General features: G+C 32.8%; 1 protein-coding gene and 1 pseudogene across 2 annotated transcripts; one reads left to right on the top strand and one right to left on the bottom strand.

The window, feature by feature from the left end:
* The first annotated feature begins 7,196 nt into the window (after positions 1–7,196).
* On the top strand, positions 7,197–12,565 carry LOC120203245 (isovaleryl-CoA dehydrogenase, mitochondrial-like). Of its 2 annotated transcripts, XM_039203573.1 has the most exons (15): positions 7,197–7,335; positions 7,453–7,536; positions 7,639–7,696; positions 7,854–7,978; positions 8,069–8,113; positions 8,593–8,641; positions 8,750–8,859; positions 9,918–9,994; positions 10,383–10,433; positions 10,526–10,590; positions 10,923–11,077; positions 11,160–11,200; positions 11,280–11,332; positions 12,051–12,109; positions 12,400–12,565. In XM_039203573.1, the coding sequence occupies exons 1-15, from the start codon at positions 7,225–7,227 to the stop codon at positions 12,544–12,546; spliced, it is 1,230 nt and encodes a 409-aa protein (XP_039059504.1). In that variant the 5' UTR covers positions 7,197–7,224; the 3' UTR covers positions 12,547–12,565. The 2 variants fall into 2 exon arrangements, with proteins under 2 accessions (XP_039059504.1, XP_039059508.1); XM_039203577.1 differs by lacking the exons at positions 12,051–12,109; positions 12,400–12,565 and adding an exon at positions 11,764–11,804 and having other exon boundaries at positions 11,280–11,355.
* Positions 12,566–12,771: 206 nt separating this feature from the next.
* On the bottom strand, positions 12,772–17,509 carry LOC120199163 (annotated as a pseudogene).
* Between the last annotated feature and the right edge of the window lie 2,926 nt (positions 17,510–20,435).

Raw genomic sequence — 20,435 nt, 5'->3', positions numbered from 1 at the left:
ACTCTTGGCATGCTAACTATACCTCTAGCTCTTATGACACATAACATGGGCATTGTCATTTATATCTATCACATAACTTGTAACACATATCATATACATATAGTCACGTAGATCACTTTTCTTATAGCGTATATCAACTTCTCATGTCACATATCACATGCACCTTTTCTCATATATCTCATGTAACCATATATATCTTATTTCATAACATATATCATATATGCATGCCTTCACTTATCTCATATCATATAATTTATGTTCTGTCCTCTTATATTCACATGACATATAATGCATACAAGTCATACACACAATATGAATCCTAATTATTATTCTTCTCATGAAATCATATATTTCAACATGTAGGAAACAGACTTATCGCAAGTCTAATTTCCCATCAAATCAAATTTAATATTATTATGCACTCATATGGCCTCACTAGTCAATATCGATCTCTTTCTCGATGATTATTACTTTATCGACTTGTTCGGACTTTGCTCTCGATCGTTATTTACACGAACACACAATCCAATAAATATTGGGATTCGAATTACTTGAAAATATTCTTACTATTATCAACTAAACAAAGCACTCATTCCTTAATTTCTTCTTTAGTAGTATCGATACTACAAGCAAAGTACGATACCTCTATGCTTGTAGTATTGACACCCCTCCAAGGTATCGATACCCAATTTCGATTCTGTCATCCTTATTTCAAAATGGTATCGATACTTACTTAATGGTATCGATACCCAAGTATCGATATTGATCCTTTGGTATCTATACTCTATGAACAATTATATGAATTTATGCCTTATGGTATCGATACTCATTCAACCAGTATTGATACCCAAGCACCAATTATCATTCATTTTCTCTTTGAAGTATCGGTACTGAATGAACAATACTGATACCTCCTGCCCATAACACACTTCTTTAACCCGAAAATCTGACCAAACTTACTTAATTATTCTACCATAACCTCCTTTTAACCTTTTAAGCTTAAATACATATACTCTAATCAATTAATATTCATATAACACATCCTTAACTTCAAAATTTCATCATATCTTTAAATCAAGAATTCTACAAATTTTCCAACATGCTCTAATTTCACTTCTAACACTTCATATTTCTTAATTTAGCTGGTGACAAGTAAAATTTCACTTCAAAGCTTATTTATCAACTCTTTCTCAATAATTCCCTTAAAAACTCTTTATCTTTAATCTTACATAACTTATTCATATTTGGGTTTTAAGTCACCTTAAGCATTCCCTAAGCTTTCTTAATCCTCTAAGAATCAAACCCCATCATAAAATTAAGGAATAATCAACTTGCAAGAAACTCACCTTTTAATTGAGCTCATGGGAAGAAGAAGAAGCTAGCAGAAGCTCTCCAGATTTTTCTTTTCCTTTTTCCCACATCTCCACGTGGTTATATCCTTATAAAGGGAAAAATAAAAATCTTTCTTATTAAATGACCATTATACCCTTACTTCATTAAATATTTACTGAACAATCATTCACAAAATATTCCAATTTAGTCCCTAAACTTTTTAATCTTTTAAAATTAGACCCTAAAGTTTTAAAACTTTTATTTTAATCACTAACCCTAATTTTGGGATGTTACAAATCTCCTCTCCTTTAAGAAAATTCATCCTAAAATTTTCACTGTACTAATAGATGAAGATATTGTCTACACATATCCTATTTATATTCTCATGTTACCTCTTCAATTTAATCTTAATAACTTGGTTTTCATTACTTCAATTCTTCAACTACCTTTTTCCCTTATACATCCATATCATGTCACTTATCATGTAGACAGTAACATCGTTCTTATCACTCAAAATCATAAATCAATCAATTTCTTCATAAATCTCTAATTGCCTTGCAATAATTACCAAATTTTTATTCCATCATCACTTGATTGTCTCTTAAACTTTCTTAAACATATAAATCATTCTTTATTTCTCTGACTACATCTACTTGACCAAGAAACATAACCTTAAATCTTCATCATAAATGATTAAGACATACATTTTGCATAATCAAACAATCTTTCACATCATCTAAGAACCTTTCTTACTTCTAATCAACTTATAATCTATACCTCAACATAACTTTTATCATATTTGATCCTTTAAACTCCATCCTTTTCATTTCCTTATTCCATTATTTTTCCATAAATCAAAATATCCTTATAACATAGGTTGTATCTTTTCCTTCATACTCTCATACTCTTTTTATATCACTTATACTTATCTCTGATTATCAAACTTTATCACAATTTCATGACTTTGATAGTCAACTTTACTTATACAGAACCTCATTATTTATCATCTCTTGTACTTGTATTTTCTTTAAACATACGAATCCTTATCTCCTTTACTACCTCACATTTCTATAATCAAAATACATAATCATATCCAAATCCACACCATACTTGGTTGGCTTATCCTAACATCATCTTCTAATCCTTTAACTCTAATACACTTACTATCGTATAACTTTGTTAGTCAGCACTAGTTCTTCCAATCTAGAGCGTAAACCTTCATCGAGCCATTCATATACATTCTTTCCAATCGAAATTAATCCATCAATAATTTACTTAACTTATCAAAGTCGCATCCTTTCTCATAGACCATGCAATTTTCTTTGTTCAAACTCAACATTTCAACTTCCTTTGTCTTATAAACTAATCATCGATGTACCCATTCTTAAACTCTTCCGAAACAATATCCACATCGTTGAATCTTCTATTATTCTCATGATAACATATGTTCACTATACTTTAACTCAACCGCATAGTAACTAAACTACTTCATCTAACTTCTCCAGTTTGGAATAGTTGAGATCCTCTAACATTATTCGAATGTGTTTTCAATCTTCTGAAAATAATCCTTAACTTTTACAAAGGCGCTCCCTGAGGTGTTCGCTCTTCATCCTATCTGGCCAGGGCAGGTGAATTACTACCACCATCAGGTCTATCACCTCTCACTTTGTTTCGACTCTCATTATCATACTTCTATTATAACGTAACAATCTAATTCCATTAGCAAGATAACACACTCCTTACACTATCAGATCAGAAATTTCCACTTTATGTTGGCATGTACACATTTTAAAACTCGTTTGACTTTGGTTTAATCCTAGAATCGGCTAAACCTTAACTCTGATACCATTAAATATAACACCCCAACCCATACCTGACCCAGATACGAATCTGAAGTTTCACATTGACTTTTCAAAGCATTTACTTTTATAAAAGAATAAAGAAATTTCAAATTAATTAAAAACAATTGGTTTATAAAACATATCAGAGCATATAAAAAATATTCAAATCTCTTAATTACATGCCAAATATATTCATTAAAGCAAAATACATATTAAGCATTTCTTTTCTGATCTGACCTTCGGTAAGGAGAAATTGACTTGTCTTGCTCCTCTTTGCTCCTTAGTCTTCTCGAAACCTACGTGTGAAACATTCACACTCTAAGTCTATGACTTAGTGAGGCATATACAACTTATAATGGAAACTCTAATTCCTAACAATGCATGAACACTTAATACTATTATATCATACACAAGCATATATCATTTCATATAACAAATACACACATACATGTATATCATCATCTTCATTCTTAGCATTATCATTAATCTCTTATATCATATGAGCATTTACTTACCATGTATACACATCATATATCACATATATCACTTCACAAAGAAACAAACATATCATTATACCAAGTTTATTTATATTATCTTTTTATTAGCCCATGTACACATGTGAGAACTACAGATATGTGAGTCTATAGAGGTTGTGTACATATGATGTCACCACAGCTCGTATAAAATTCTACTAGGGGCACATAGACTTTGTCCCGAAGGACAGCGTAGAAATGTCTCGAAGGACCACATATAACACATATGTCCCGAATGACCACTCCTTAAGGATCACATATATATTCCAAAGGACCAACTATAATTTTCGAAGAACCTCATATATGTTCTAAATGATTACATATATATATCCCGAAGGATCGCGTAGAACCCTCGACTCTTGGCATGCCAACTATACCTCTAGCTCTCATGACATATAACATAGGCATTGTCATTTATATTTGTCACATAACTTGTATCACATATCATATACATATAGTCCCGTAGATCACTTTTCGCATAGCTTATATCAACTTCTCATGTCACATATCACATGTACCTTTTCTCATATATCTCATATAACCATATATATCTTATTTCATAACATATATCATATATGCATGCCTTCACTTATCTCATATCATATAATTTATGTTATGTCCTCTTATATTCACATGACATATAATGCATACAAATCATATTCACACAATATGAATCCTAATTATTATTCTACTCATGAAATCATATATTTCAACATGTAGGAAACAGACTTATCGCAAGTCTAATTTCCCATCAAATCATATTTAATACTATTATGTACTCACCTGACCTCACTAGTCAATACTGATCTCTTTCTCGATGATTATTACTTGGTCGACTTGTCTGGACTTTGCTCTCGATCGTTATCTACATGAATACATAATCCAATAAATATCGGGATTCGAATTACTTGAAAATATTCTTACTATTATCAACTAAACAGAGCACTGATTCCTTAATTTCTTCTTTAATAGTATCGGTACTACAAGCATAGAGGAAGCACAGTACCGATACCTCTATGCTTTTAGTATCAATACCCCTCCAAGGTATCGATACCCAATTTTGATTATGCCATCCTTATTTCAAAATGGTACCAATACTTGCTTAATGGCATCGATACCCCAAGTATCTCTATTGTTCCTTTGGTATATATACTCTATGAGCAATTATATGAATTTATGCCTTATGGTATCGATACTCATTCAACTAGTATCGATACCCAAGAACCAATTATCATTCATTTTCTCTTTGAAGTATCGGTACTGGATGAACATTACCGATACCTCCTACCTAGAATACACTTCTTTAACCCGAAAATCTTACCAAACTTACTTAATTCTTCTACCATAACCTCCTTTTAACCCTTTAAGCTTAAATAAATATACTCTAATCAATTAATATTCATATAACACATCCTTAACTTCAAAATTCCATCCTATATATTGAAATCAAGAATTCTACAAATTTTCTAACATGCTCTAATTTCACTTCTAACACTTCATATTTATTAATTTAGCTGGTGACAAGTCAAATTTCACTTCAAAACTTATTTATCAACTCTTTCTCAATAATTCCCTTAAAAACTCTTTATATTTAATCTTACATAACTTATTCATCTTTGGGTTTTAAGTCACCTTAAGCGTTCCCTAAGCTTTCTTAATCCTCCAAGAATCAAACCCCACCATAAAATTAAGGAATAACCAACTTGCAAGAAACTCACCTTTTAATTGAGCTCACTGGAAGAAGAAAAAGCTAATTGAAACTCTCCGGAATTTTCTTTTCCTTTTTCTCACATCTCCAAGTTTTTATATCTTTATAAAGGGAAAAATAAAAATATTTCTTATGAAATGACCATTATACCCTTACTTCATTAAATATTTACTGAACAATCCTTTACAAAATATTCTCAATTTAATCCCTGAACTTTTCAATCTTTCAAAATCAGACCCCAAAGTTTCAAAACTTCAATTTTAGTAACTAACCCTAATTTTGGGATGTTACAAATCATATAGGGACCAATTTGTTGTTTCTCAACGATTGATTTTAATTCAATTCAATTTGATAGTTTTTTTTCAATTTAGGTTTAGGTTAGGTTGAATTATAATCAGATTTAGAGTGAAAAATATCGATCATTCAAATCTAAGAATAATAGTATAATTAATTTGTATATATTTAAAAAATAATTACTAAAATACCATTATGTTTATATTTTTAAATTGGATCTCTATTTTAGTTAATATAAATTATATATATATATATATATATATATATATATATATCATTTCGAATCATAATATATATATATATATATACCTAAAATCATATTGAATAAAACTTCTCTGACCTAGGATCAAATTTAATGATGAATAAAAAATGTTATACATAAATTAAATTTAAATAAATTAAAAATATGATCCGATTTAATTTATAGTTATTATTAATCTTAAGGAAAAATGGCACATGAGGTTCTTAAACTTTCCAAAAAAAATCAGTCTATTTTTTGGATTATTATGGCCCTCTAACTCGAAAAAAGAACCCAATGTGGTCCTTTGACCAACTTTTTCCGTCATTGACCAACGGTTCCATTAGTTTATACTGTTATAAATTGGGTAAGTTACATAATTCATCACTCAACTATTTATTTTAATTTATTAAAATAATTGTGAATCAAATTGTGCACCATTTGATTTGAGGGTTAAATTTATTTTAATTTATTCAAATTAAGACCAAATTCATAGAATATATAAGTAACGGTGACAAAATATGTAATTATATCAAATATTTTAACTGCACATCAGCTTCCCCGTTAAATATTAACTTCAAGTAGCTTAATTGGATGCATTTAAACAATTGAATGACCTGATCGACAAAATTTCAAAAAGGATAGTTAAAATGAAAAGGGGCAATAATTAGGTAATCACGGTATATTTTACTCTTTATTTTAAATAATTTATCTTTAAATTTATGCGTTTTTAGAATTTTAAATTTTTATAAATTAAATTAATGGTATTCATCGTTGATAGTGTTCATCAATGATCGTCAAGTGTGAAAGACTCATTCATATATATATATATATACCTAAAATCATATTGAATAAAACTTCTCTAACATAGGATCAAATCTGATGACAAATAGAAAATGCTATACACAAATTAAATTCAAATAAATTAAAAATATGATCCGACTCAATTTATAATTACTATTAATCTTAAATAATTTAACCTTTAAACTCAAAACTTTTAAATTTTAAATCCATAACTTTAAATACTACTTTTGTTAAATATTTTTGTTTATGATTAAAAACTCAACTGAAATTAAATAAACTCAAGTAATAGGATAAACATAGGGCCGAGTCCTAGTCATGCAAGTGTAAATCCTAATCCAGTGCATGCGTTACATCTACCAACCTCCATCCCAAGCCCATATATATAACGCTTGCTTTTCCTCCATCTTCATCTTCTTCTCCTCCTCATTGATTATATTTCTCTGTATTTTAATTTTTAATTCTCAACTAAAAATTATGCAGCGGATAATTGCAGCGAGTTCTCTTTGCAGCAGAATTTTGAGAAACGAAAGACAACGTGCTTTTTCCTCCTCATCGTCCTTATTATTCGATGACACTCAATTACAGGTTATTCTCTCACTTTTTTTCCTAACGAAAAAAAAAAACTATTTTTGACGTTTAGATGATTATTGGATTTCATTAGTTTTTTTTCATTCTTTTTTTGTTATGGGTTAATGATTACAGTTTAAAGAGAGTGTTAGGCAATTTGCGCTTGAAAATATTGCGCCTCATGCTTCCAAGATCGACCAATCTAATTCTTTCCCCAAGGTTCGAATTTAGTTCATTTCCTTTTTTTATAATTCTTTTTGTAAAAAAAGTTCATTTCTTTGAATATTGTTTGCTGCTTCATTCATTCATTCATTTCTCTAGGAGGTTAACTTATGGAAGCTCATGGGGGACTTTAATCTCCATGGAATAACTGCCCCAGGTAAATATATGTTTATTATTATCAATTCAACCTCATTTTTCACTCTTTGACTCTAAGCGTGATATTCGAGTGGATTCCATAGAATTTTAGCCTCGAACTTCCTATTCATTTTCATCAGTACTTGAGTAAAGAAAAGCACTTTTTTATTCCCTTGTAGAGGAATATGGAGGACTTGGTCTTGGTTACTTGTATCACTGCATAGCGATGGAAGAAATAAGCCGTGCTTCGGGGTCGGTTGGTCTTTCCTATGGTGCTCATTCTAATTTGTGCATCAATCAGCTGGTAAACCAAGTTCCTAACTCGTATGTTGTTCAATCACAATCTACTTCGTCTAGCATGCTTAAGGTGGTTTCCTTTTCTATGGTTACGTAGGTGAGGAATGGAAGCCCTTCCCAGAAAGAGAAATACCTGCCAAAGGTTCTATTTCAAAGTGCCACTTTCATGGATTCCCTATAGACTGTCTTATTTGGGATATATTTTATCAAATGAGTTTAGTTTTTTTCCCCGTGTCTTCGACACTGGTGTTAATTCATAATTATGTGATGCTATATGGGCAATTTTTTGTTGCATATTGCCATAATTGGCATACCCTGGGATTTTTTTGGATTGCTCTATTGTGAAGCTGAAGTTTGATTAGGATCTGTTCGTAATGTGTTATTCTCAGTTGCTGTTAGTTTGTTCTGCCCCCCCCCCCCAAAAAAAAAAAATCCAATTATGTTCTTATATTTGATAGAATATGGTGATATCACAGTCCTTGTCTACTTTGGATTAATATTATGTGTAGCATTGCCATATTCTCTCTTTGGTGTTGAAAGTCAGGCCCTCTGCCAACTTGTTTTATTTGTTCTTTTGGATTCCATCTCACTTATGATATACCCACATCTCACATCTTGTAGCTCATTAGTGGAGAGCATGTCGGAGCCCTTGCTATGAGTGAACCCAATGGTAACTTGCACACACTTTTTCTTAGCTTATGTATTACATTTATTAACTTTCTCATGCTGCAATTTTTTAATTATTTGAACTGGCTAATTTGTTTTGCAATCTCTGCAGCTGGCTCTGATGTTGTTAGCATGAAGTGCAAAGCTGATCGGGTTGATGGGGGTTATCTTATCAATGGTAACAAGATGTGGTGCACTAATGGGCCAACTGCTCAAACATTGGTATACCTATTGAGAATGGTTTTACATTGTTAGGCATGGCTGTGGTTAATTCCGTTTCCTGGTTTTACTTTATTATTTTTGCTAAGTATATATTCCTCGAGAAATGTGTCTATCTGTTATATTTTTCTCTCTTTAAGCTAAATTAAGAGGCTTTATCTATATTGTTCTCTATAGATGCTGCCAAAGTTGACCTTTTAGTTGAATCTATCCTGTCAATGAGTGTTTTGTCTGTCTGTCCTTGTTTCTTCCAAGTTCCAAATATACCGTTGAGCTAAAGCTAGTTTAATTTTCTTTCTGTTAACCTTTAAAACAGTTAGCGGTTTCAAATCTACCAGTGTAGGAGTTGAAGAATGGTTGAGGATGTGCAAAATGTCTAGAAGTTGGTGTTCAAATAACCCTCATCCTCATAAGTATACCAGACTTTCTTGAATATCTACGAGAAGCACACATTCATAACTTATGATCACTTCCTAGTAGGCTGAGTGGATTTTGAAACTTAATCATTAATTTTGTTATTAAATAGACATGCTAGTGAATGATACCCATACAAGGTAATAAAGTTTACTTCTTTACCATTGCCTTTATCATGTATTTAGTGTTGCTAATTTTATTAACTCTGCTATTAAGAGATACGAGACTGAGAACTATACCTTACATTCCTATTCAGTATGAAACATCCTTTGGTCCAATTGGCAGGAGACTGTTGTTTGAATTTCTTCCAACCAATATATAGACGACATGTGTAAACAAAAATTTCTTTTCATGATATGCCGAGGACAAGGTTTTATGCTATAATGTTTCTGTGTGTTTTACTTATGTGGTTACCAAGCGAGTGTTTTATGCTTATTTAAGTGGCATGCAGTAGCATTCAGCAGATAAACCATTTGATTGAATAGAAAACAGTTTCTACACAGTCCTTAGATGGTAAATTTCCCTTTCCAGAGTATCTGATTGTAAAAGCCACGCCTAACATGGATAAAGTTATTCTCTCTGCTTCGATATACAACTTTCCTTTTGCAAGAATTTCTGTTTTTATACTTATTCATCGACTTTTTTAGGTTGTTTATGCGAAGACAAACGTAACAGCTGGTTCAAAAGGAATCACAGCATTTATTATCGAGAAGGGAATGCCTGGGTACATGCATCACATTCATCTGATTATTTTATATTTTAAAAGATGGGAAAGTTGAACATTTTGTATGCTGTTGAGTGATAGTCGAGACATGAACTCTTTACTAGGGTCCTGTATGATAGAAATAAACAATTTTGACTATAATAACATGTATTAGCCTAGGTACTATACCTTTTGGGGTGCTTGAATATGCAACTTATTTTCTCTCATATAAATATTTCTTTGATATAGACATAAGAACCTATGCCACCCCTTTCTAAATGGTCAATAGCTCGCTGGTATTAATGAACTTTAAATATATAAAATCTTTCTCTCGTACTCATCCCTCTTTTTATAGCAAAATAATATACTAGATTTATTCATGAATCTTTTTTATTTTGTCACTGTGCAGATACTCCACGGCTCAGAAATTGGACAAACTTGGGATGCGAGGAAGTGATACGTATGTTTGCACTGCTGTAAATGAAGCCTTATATTTTGAAGCTCTAATTATGCCCCTATCTTTCATACTAACGATGGTGATGGTCTGAGCAGATGTGAGCTTGTCTTTGAGAATTGCTTTGTTCCAGAAGAAAATGTTCTTGGAAAAGAAGGAAAAGGTCTTGCATCTCTGAAAGTTTTTCTTTCTTCTTCAGGGTATAAGAAGGAAATATTGACCATTAGCTGATAGTTTATGAAAGTGACAACATGCATCCTAATTGGATTACCTAATGGACTTTTCATATTATCCATCTACTCTGTTGTTGTTTTGAAGAAAATATGCTCTAAAAGATATCAATATTTGTTAAAAAAATTGCAAGAGGAGTCTTAGTTTTTATTCTTGATTACACCAGTGCTATGTAATGTTGTTGCTCATGTTTCTGCTACAGTTGTGAGGAAATATAATCACTTCTTGTATTATATACTAATCACGGGTTTTCGCTTGTTTCAGGGGTTTATGTACTAATGTCAGGATTAGATTTGGAGAGACTTGTTTTGTCTGCTGGGCCAGTCGGTATAATGCAGGCATGTCTTGATGTTGTTCTTCCTTACATAAGAGAGAGGTCGCAGTTTGGTCGTCCGATTGGGGAATTCCAGTTTATACAGGTTTGTAATAGAAGCTACCCTGGTACTGTTCTGTGGATGCTTTGTCTTAGAATATTGGACTTGATTCTTATTGCAATTACAGGGGAAAGTTGCCGACATGTATACTTCTCTGCAATCATCAAGGTATAGTTTTGCAATATAAACTTATGGTCTCTCTAAATTTGATTTTCATGTGGCAGAAGTTGACAACTTCCATTTTCAGGTCCTACGTCTATTCTGTTGCAAGGGACTGCGACAATGGGAGAGTTGATCCTAGGTTCCTTTTATTTTCCCTCTATCCTATTCCTATCTTAAAAGATTTCTTGGTATTTTTTTTTGGCACAATGTTAAAATCAACTTCCAACGTTTACTTGACTGGTCACTTTAACTCTAATTATTTTTTTGGGGGAGCATTTTAGCCCCCAACAATTCAATTTTTGGTCAAAGTAGCACATGTTGGATGAAGCTGTTAGTTGACTAAGGGTCAATGTTATTCACATGCCACGTTATCACCTTTGGTGATGTGACATGTGACATGTCAACATGCGTTGATCGTTAGTCAACTAACGGTTTCATCCAATAGGGGTCATTTTGATAAAAATTGAAACGTTGAGGATTAAAGTGCTCCAAAAAAAAAGAACAGAGGCTAAAACGACTATTCAAACAAAGGTTGGGGATTAACTTTAACATTATGCCTATTGTTTATGCTGATTCTCGTTTGAACATTTTCCAACCTGGTCATTATCATCATTAGTTGCAATATAGCATGTTCCAGGTCTATACTGTCGTCATCAGGTTGTTTCTAAGGACTAAATAAAACAAGGTCCTATATATATATATATATGTGGGAAAAGGGTTTGAATGCAAGGTTTTCTTGGTCTTTCAGAGAGTCGCAGTTACTATGAATTCTTGATGACTTTCATATGGCCTGTGTTTTCCACTTTACATGCTTACATGGAGATGAATATATATAACTTTGTTGATGCAAAATTTCAGGACTGCGCTGGAGTTATACTTTCTGCTGCAGAACGAGCCACTCAAGTTGCTTTGCAGGTGAAAGATTTGCCAACTTTTATTCACATCACAACTTTGTTTCTATTTCGGTTCTCCTAAAATGCAAGAGTGATGGTACTAAGATCTCCAGATTTGTAATACTATTTGTTCGGGTAAAGCCGGTTTATATGACCAAACCGGAATAGTTTGGTTAATTGGTCGTCGACCGAAGTTAGTTCAGTCGGTGATTGGTTAAAAGATTTTTGAAATTCTTGTTACCTGTTAATCCGATTCAAAAGCATTTGATTAACCACTTCACTGAAATGTCGTGTTCATATTCGGTTTTGCAGGCAATACAATGTTTAGGTGGTAACGGATACGTGAACGAATACACAACCGGACGTCTTCTTCGAGATGCCAAGCTCTACGAAATCGGAGCAGGAACTAGTGAAATCAGAAGAATGGTCATTGGTCGTGAGCTTTGTAAGCAACAGTAAGAGAGACTGAAAAGTGGTGGCGTTTACAAAACTGAAGATAGACATTTTGCGTGTAGTTTGTAGACACCATACATAACAATTCTTGGATGTAATCTCTGTTTCTCATAAACATTATATAGTTTTGGTAACAACCCAAATTTGACAATTACTTGGTAGATGGAAATCTTCAGCGTATTTAATTTATTGTAGCACACAGCAAACACAAGGACGAGGACAACGACGACGTTAAAACAAGCAAACAACAAACTTCATACCCGGCTGCCCCACCGAGGAAGACTTTGATGCTTCCATTATCACCGTTCCAAACAGCTTTGCGTATCGTCGCTTCCCATTCCTATTGTCATCTTCTCCACTTCTTCTTGGGTGTATATATGGATCTTCAACACAACATCGCAGAATTCACTGCAAAACAAAAGGGAAGGGGGGGCGGGGGGGAACCAAAACACTCAATCATAGGTAATTTACTTGCATGAAAGCTGAAAGGCTGAAAAGTGACACTTACTGCCAAGGGTCATCCCCAACCACCATTACATCGTTCTCACTATCGGTGTACAAAACCCGCCACCCTTTATCCGGATCACTTAACAGACCTTCCATACCGAATAGGCGTTCTAGTTCAGTCATCAAGTCATCATATCCGTACAGTTTTGAGAGATCAATAGCTCTTCCAACCAAGCTGCCTTGCTTGTGAACCTTTCAGCCAGTGAAGAGGAAGTCGGTAGGAGAGGAACAGGAAGTCAAGTTAAATTAAAATTCGACCAAATATAGCTTACCTTCGTACAACTCTTACCAGAATTTTGTGAGCTCGGAGTAGCCGACTCTGCATTTAAAGAGAACCCAAAGAGTTTACATCCGGCAACAGTTTTTTTAAAGGATTCATCCTGTTGGTTCATTGAATTGTTTTCGGGAGCAAGATTTGGAATATTCTCCACCGGCTTATGCTCATTCAATGGATTTTGTTTTCTGACCCCGTCCACAATAACCCCTACCCCTGTCTTGATCGAGGAAGCATTGAATGGGACATTGCCTCGCAGAGGCAGAGATGGATAAGAGCTCATCATAGACTCCTGACCGGTTTTGTAAAATTCACTATAAGGAAAATACATACTTCGAATACCTTCCGATGCTAGTGGATAACAATTGGTTTTTGGTGCTTGATGCATGTTCAAAGAATTGCAACCAAGGTTGGTTTTCGCCCAAACACCGAGGTTCAGATCAGCCTTTTGTGTTAGGGATATCAATGGGCAAATTTCTTGACCTTGCAAGACCTCCGGGAATCTATTAGATTCCACAAAGCCTGCGTAAGCAGTGGGACGAACCCTCATAAACTCAGTAATATTACTCTTTCCAATCCCAGTTGATGCCAGACTTTGATGATGTGCAGGAGACTGCATCTCAAAATCTAGGGGACGGTTTACAGTATCACGTCTGTGTAAGGGTGACACGAAACCTACATTCTTGACCTTGCAAGACCTTAGAGGATCTTAATGATTCCTCAAAGTCCAAAAATCGACTTCCCCCTGAAGAAAGGAACATAGGAAGCATACATTAATTGAGTAAAACTATGCAACATGTTACCAACTTTTAGAGAGATTTGCACCTTTTATGGGGGTGTCAGGTGCAGCATCCTGCGGACCTGTTCGCAGTTTCTTCAACCTCGGTGAAGATTCAATACTCAAAGGTGGGAGAGAAACAGAAGGATCGATTTCCCAAGGTGAGACTCTATCGTGGCAATCAATCACATTATCTTCATCCCACCTAACCTGTTAAATGTCATAAGAAAGGTCTTAAAATAAGTCAAACAAGATTCATTCAACAGTTTTGATTTTTTTCTTCCATATGTTGACACAACGAACACACTTGAAAAAAATGTGCGTATGTATTTATTTAAGTGAAGGACTCGACATCTGATCATAGGAAGAATTCGATTTCCCCAAAAATCTAACCCCAGACATGAGCCAAGTTGGATATACAAGAGTTTTTGGCAATGACAGATACACTAGGTTATTTTCCATTCTGAAGAACGGTTTACTTAGCATACATCAATTTTCAGCATGAAGTATACATACATAAAAAGGTAATATATTTTAATAAAGACAGTATATATTCGCTTAACCAAGTGTCGGGATAAAGACTATACAAATAACAGCTCGAATATACAAACTACAATTAGGAGCTCACCATTAAGCATCTCCACTTGGAATTGGGCCATTTGTAAGGATCCAAGTCCCCAATTCCCATCACGACACCACTAAACCTGCATGAAAGTAGAACTGTTATTACAATCTCGACATAAAAAAACATTTACAGGTAAAAACCATTTATCAAATAATACCTTCTCTCGGGCGAGTCATCCATTTCAAATCTCATTTTGAATCTTGTTCCGATGCACACTGAATTTGCTATGCTCTTGATATACTTCTTAAAGGGTACGACAAACTCTGCATGAGTGGCCCTGCATTACAGCAATATGAACCAGCTTATCATTACATTTCACATCAAATGTTCACTGGGTACATGTTTCAAATAGGTGTATGAGCTTGGCTACACAACAAACCGAATCACATTCCAAATGAAACAATGAAAATCGAACTTTCAGAATCACTCGGTAGGCATTTAAAACAGATTTAAAAGGCATTTATAAAAAAATTGCATTTTCATTTAAATCACCTCCCAGCTTATTCATTTTTCTTTTCTTTTCTCTGTCAAACACCAGTCGATTTCATGAAGGAAGCTGAAAGAGACACTTACCTTGGACTGTAGAAGACATGGAACATGCTTTTAGTGGATAATGCATTAGCCACCGGAGAAAGAACATTTGGATATGAATTTTGTTTCGTGATAACCGATTCGGGAAGGCAATTTCTTGGTCGTACGGCTCTCCTAATTCCCAACCTAAGCTCTCCATCTTCACCTCTACAATATTGAAGAAAATATAAATAAGGAGAACTTCAAACAACCAGGCCAAGGGAACACAAGGCACATCGGAACTCTAAAAACTTCAATTATATTTTCACATGAAAGTAGATATTTATGATTCTCAAGAAGCATAAAAGCATTTCAAGTTATCACGTCAGTCCTATTAGATTGATGATTCTATTATTCTTTTATAAAATTTCCCCTTTTGACCGATACCTAAGAATCAATGAGGAATTGTGCAATCCGTTCACATAAAACATAATGGATCGATTAGTCACTGTCCGAAGTACATACCTCAGAAAGAGCACTGCATCCCCAGCAACAAGATTCTTTTGGCTCACGAAAATGCTCCAGCCCGTAGTAAGGAGATGTCGCCTCGGTTGACCTAACAGTTAATAAACATTAAGCTCAATCGATGTTTCTTTCAATCAAGAAAACATTCAAACACTACTATACAAAATATTGAATCCTCTATGCTAATTACCCCTATATATATGTCGAAACCTCCACTCAACTCCATGCAGGTCCTTGGCAACAAGTTCTTGAGACGGCCTCGTCTGTTTATAATCCTGAAATCAAGGCAAACACCATTACATATACATGATATTTCTAGGATGAATAGGCAGCCAGGTAAATGGTACATGAGGATTAAGAATACAAAATCATACCAGTGGCGGAAAGCAGTCTTCCGCGGCTCTACGAGGAACAGAGAACCCCCCATGAGTGCTGGTATCGGATGCGGTTAGCGACTTGCAGAACATGTGAGGGGTTGATTTCTTAGGAGATCCACAATCTCCCTCATCAGCACCTAGTTCATCCAGCTGCTTGGTCTCCAAATTAGGTCCTCCCAACTACACAAAAACCCCAAAATTATATCACCAAAAGCCACGAAATTTGGACTGCCTCTTACAATGAAAGTTTGCGGATAGGAATATAATTCATTCAAGTCACTAAAACCCTAAGAAGCATTGAAAAACCACCCTAGGGAAAAAAACATAACTTTACTTAGGATTATGCAAGTAATAACACACAAATATTTCAAAAAGCAAAAACAATACCATTCAAATATACTAATCCGATATAAGAATTATGTATACCTCTGGCTGAGAAGTAAAGTGACTTGTGTATAGACCTCATCATTTTCCTGATTGGCCTGTTAAAAAAGGGGGGAAAGGAAACTTCAATTAAAGCAACCAATTTAAGTAAAGGTAAAGCTGTAACCTTGTGTGGGAAGCTAATGCAAAGACAATTCAATGTAAGAGGAGAAGAATTGAGTGCTTACAAGAAGCTGGACATTGACCACTTTGCAAAAGATATGAGGGGGAAGATCAAAGGTGGAGATTTCCAAAGGAGAAGCCAGTTGTTCCAAGTGACCCTGCGGGAAGTAAACAACAAGGCTGCCCTTTTTGGTGAGTGAAGTGAGGGGGCCAGCACAAGCATGCCAAAGCTCCAAGTAAATGGAAGAGGAGGAACATGGGGGTGAAGCCAAATTTGAAGAACATGAAGAAGATGATGAAGAGGACAAACAGTTCACTTTGTCACAGTCACCATTGCAAACTGCAGTCGTCTTCTCCACCTCATTCACAGCATGGTTCAGATCAATTTCCATGAACACCCCAAGTTCTATTTTTTTTTCTTAAAGACAACCTTTTTTACCTCACCACAAGCACCCACATAACCAAACAAAGAAAGGGTATTCCCACAAAGCTAAAAGAGAGAGAAAGAAGGGAAAATTGAGTCAAACTAATGCCATGAAAATCCTTTCAAAGATGAGAAGAAGGAGAAAGCCATGTTGAACGAAAGATGGGAGGGGAGGGGAAGAGTTAAAAGAGAGAAGGAAAGGGGAAAAGGGGAGGTCAAATAATAACAAGGAATTCGAAGAAGGAATCCACCCCCATTTGCAGGTACTGAGAAGAGGGAGCAGAGGAGACGACAAATGGGTTAATGGAAGGGGCAGAGGAAAAACAAAAGGCAATGCTGTGTTTGTGTGGTGGTTTTTTCGGCTTTTGGACTTTGAAGAGAAAGTGAAAGGGGAAGTGTGCTGCTTGGGGGACAAGCTATGACACTACATTGCCCTTCCCTCTCTTGTCTCTCTTTCCTTTTCTTTTTCTTTTTCCTCATCATACTTTTAGGGTATTATTTCAGGAAAGGCGGTTAATATACGGTTAATATATAATATTACGGATACATTAAAAGATATTTAATAAATTCGGTTTAGCGCTACCTATTATGTTGACAGACTAATAATATTTTAGGTAGAAAACATGAAAAACTATTAAAAAATTGGTAACCGTAAACTTTGGTTATCGGTAAGTATCTATCCTTTTTATAAAAGTGTCCATACTTTTAACATATTAGGTAAATTTTATCGATTTTGTCATAATGAAACTGGTTTTATCATATTTTTACCTGTTATATTGCAAAGTATTTATCTTTTTTATAAAAGTGTCATACTTTTTTTACTATAGAAAACATTAATTTAAGGTTATCTTTTGTGTGAGTTTTGAGATATTAATTTAGTAATTATAGACGTCTAATAATTTATTTTTTACGTTACGATATATTATTATTAAATTAAAAAAAATAAACATATATATTACATATTTATTATTATCTTTGGTTAATATTGTTAAATTTAAATTCTAAATAATATTTTATAAAATATCAAAACAATCAAATAATTTTTTGTGTAAATGAAATTATTAAATTAATATTGTAGGTGGAAAATATGAAACACTATTAAAAAAAATTGAAACATAAATTACATAACTTTAAAAAAAGTATCGATCCTTTTTATAAAAAGTATGGACACTTTCAATATAATAGGTAAAAATATGATGTAATAGGTAGCGCTTATATAATGTAATAGGTAGCGTTTATATAATGTAATAGGTAGTGCTTATATTGTAAAGTATCTATCCTTTTTATAAAAGTGTCTATAATTTTTTCACTGTGGAAAACATTAATTTAAGGTTATCTTTTGAGTGAGTTTTAAGATATTAATTTAGTAATTATAGGCGTCTAATAATTTATTTTTTACGTTACAGTATATATTATTATTAAATTAAAAAAATAACATATATTACATATTTATTATTATCTTTGGTTAATATTGTTAAATTTAAATTCTAAATAATGTTTTATAAAATATCAAAACAATCAAATAATTTTTTGTGTAAATGAAATTATTAAATTAATATTGTAGGTGGAAAATATGAAACACTATTAAAAAAATTGAAACATAAATTACATAACTTTAAAAAAAGTATCGATCATTTTTATAAAAAGTATGGACACTTTCAATATAATAGGTAAAATATGATGTAATAGGTAGCGCTTATATAATGTAATGTAGCGTTTATATAATGTAATAGGTAGTGTTTATATTGTAAAGTATCTATCATTTTTATAAAAGTGTCCATACTTTTTTCACTGTGGAAAACATTAATTTAAGGTTATCTTTTGAGTGAGTTTTAAAATATTAATTTAGTAATTATAGGCGTTTAATGATTTATTTTTTACATTACGATATATATTATTATTAAATTAAAAAAAACATATATATTACATATTTATTATTATCTTTGGTTAATATTGTTAAATTTAAATTCTAAATTTTATAAAATATCAAAACAATCAAATAATTTTTTGTGCAAATGAAATTATTAAATTAATATTGTAGGTGGAAAACATGAAACACTGTTAAAAAATTGAAACATAAATTACATAACTTTAAAAAAAGTACCGATCCTTTTTATAAAAAAGTATGGACACTTTCAACATATTATAATGATTATAGGTAAATTTGTAATGTTATCGGTATAAATATACTGGTTTACTTATAAAATAGGTCAATATAAGCGTTATCTATTACATTATATAAGCGCTACCTAATATGTTATTGTACTTTATAATATTTCCGGTTAAATAATATAACATAACCGGTCTAAATTTTAACCGGTCACTTGTTTAACAGGTCACACCGTATATTAGCCGTTTTTTAGGCGCCGCACCGCAGAACTACCCTACTTTTAGACCAATGTCGTAAATATTAAAATAGTTCAAATATTATTTTGAGTATTAATATTTTAAATGAAATTCGAAAATAATATTGTTAACGTTTGGTTCGCTGGAATGTTTATGAGAGAATTGAAATCTGTGAAGGAATTGGAATCTGTAGGAATTGGAATCCAATTCCATATTCTGTTTGGTTGGCAAGAAATGGAATTAGAATCCAATCCTATATTTTGTTTGGTTCGCAGACATGTCAGATGAATTTGATTTCAGTAATGTAAAATGACAAAATTGCCCTTTTTATTTTTTTGCTTTATTTTAGTTTATTTTACAATTTACATGTAGTAATATATTATAAAAAATTAAAAAATATTAAATTTCATTTTATTGATTGATTATTCATTTCAATAAATTATAAAAATCATGCTAATAAACATTATAAGTTAAAATCATCGCAATCAAAATATGTTAATAAGTTATCAAAAGATAGAGCAATATTTTCAATACATTCTAATCGGAGTATGTTAATTAGTTACTAAAAAATATACCAAAAACTATTTTTATTCAATATATGAATTAGAAATACGACTCAAAATAATAATAAAAAATTATTTAATAAAAATATTGACTTAATTGAAAAAAATATATAGAGGGGTATTATTGTAATTATTCCTAAATATATAAGGTAAAATTATATATTTTTTTCGGCGGTCCGGTTTTTTCACCCTAAACCCGAACCCAACCCGACCCGAATATCACACTTAAAAAACCCGACCCGACCCGAACAAAATAAAGTTTCATCCGACCCGACCCGAATATATGAATTAGAAATCCGACCCGACCCGAAATAATAAAAAATTATTTTTATTTAATAAAAGTAGTGACTTAATCCGACCCGAATTATATATATTTTCGGGTCGATCCGGGTTTTTTCACCCTAAACCCGAACCCGACCC

This window comes from Hibiscus syriacus, unplaced genomic scaffold (assembly GCF_006381635.1).
Source record: "Hibiscus syriacus cultivar Baekdansim isolate YM2019G1 unplaced genomic scaffold, ASM638163v2 tig00000340_pilon, whole genome shotgun sequence".
NCBI lineage: Eukaryota > Viridiplantae > Streptophyta > Magnoliopsida > Malvales > Malvaceae > Hibiscus > Hibiscus syriacus.
This window is presented reverse-complemented; position numbering and strand designations above follow the sequence as displayed.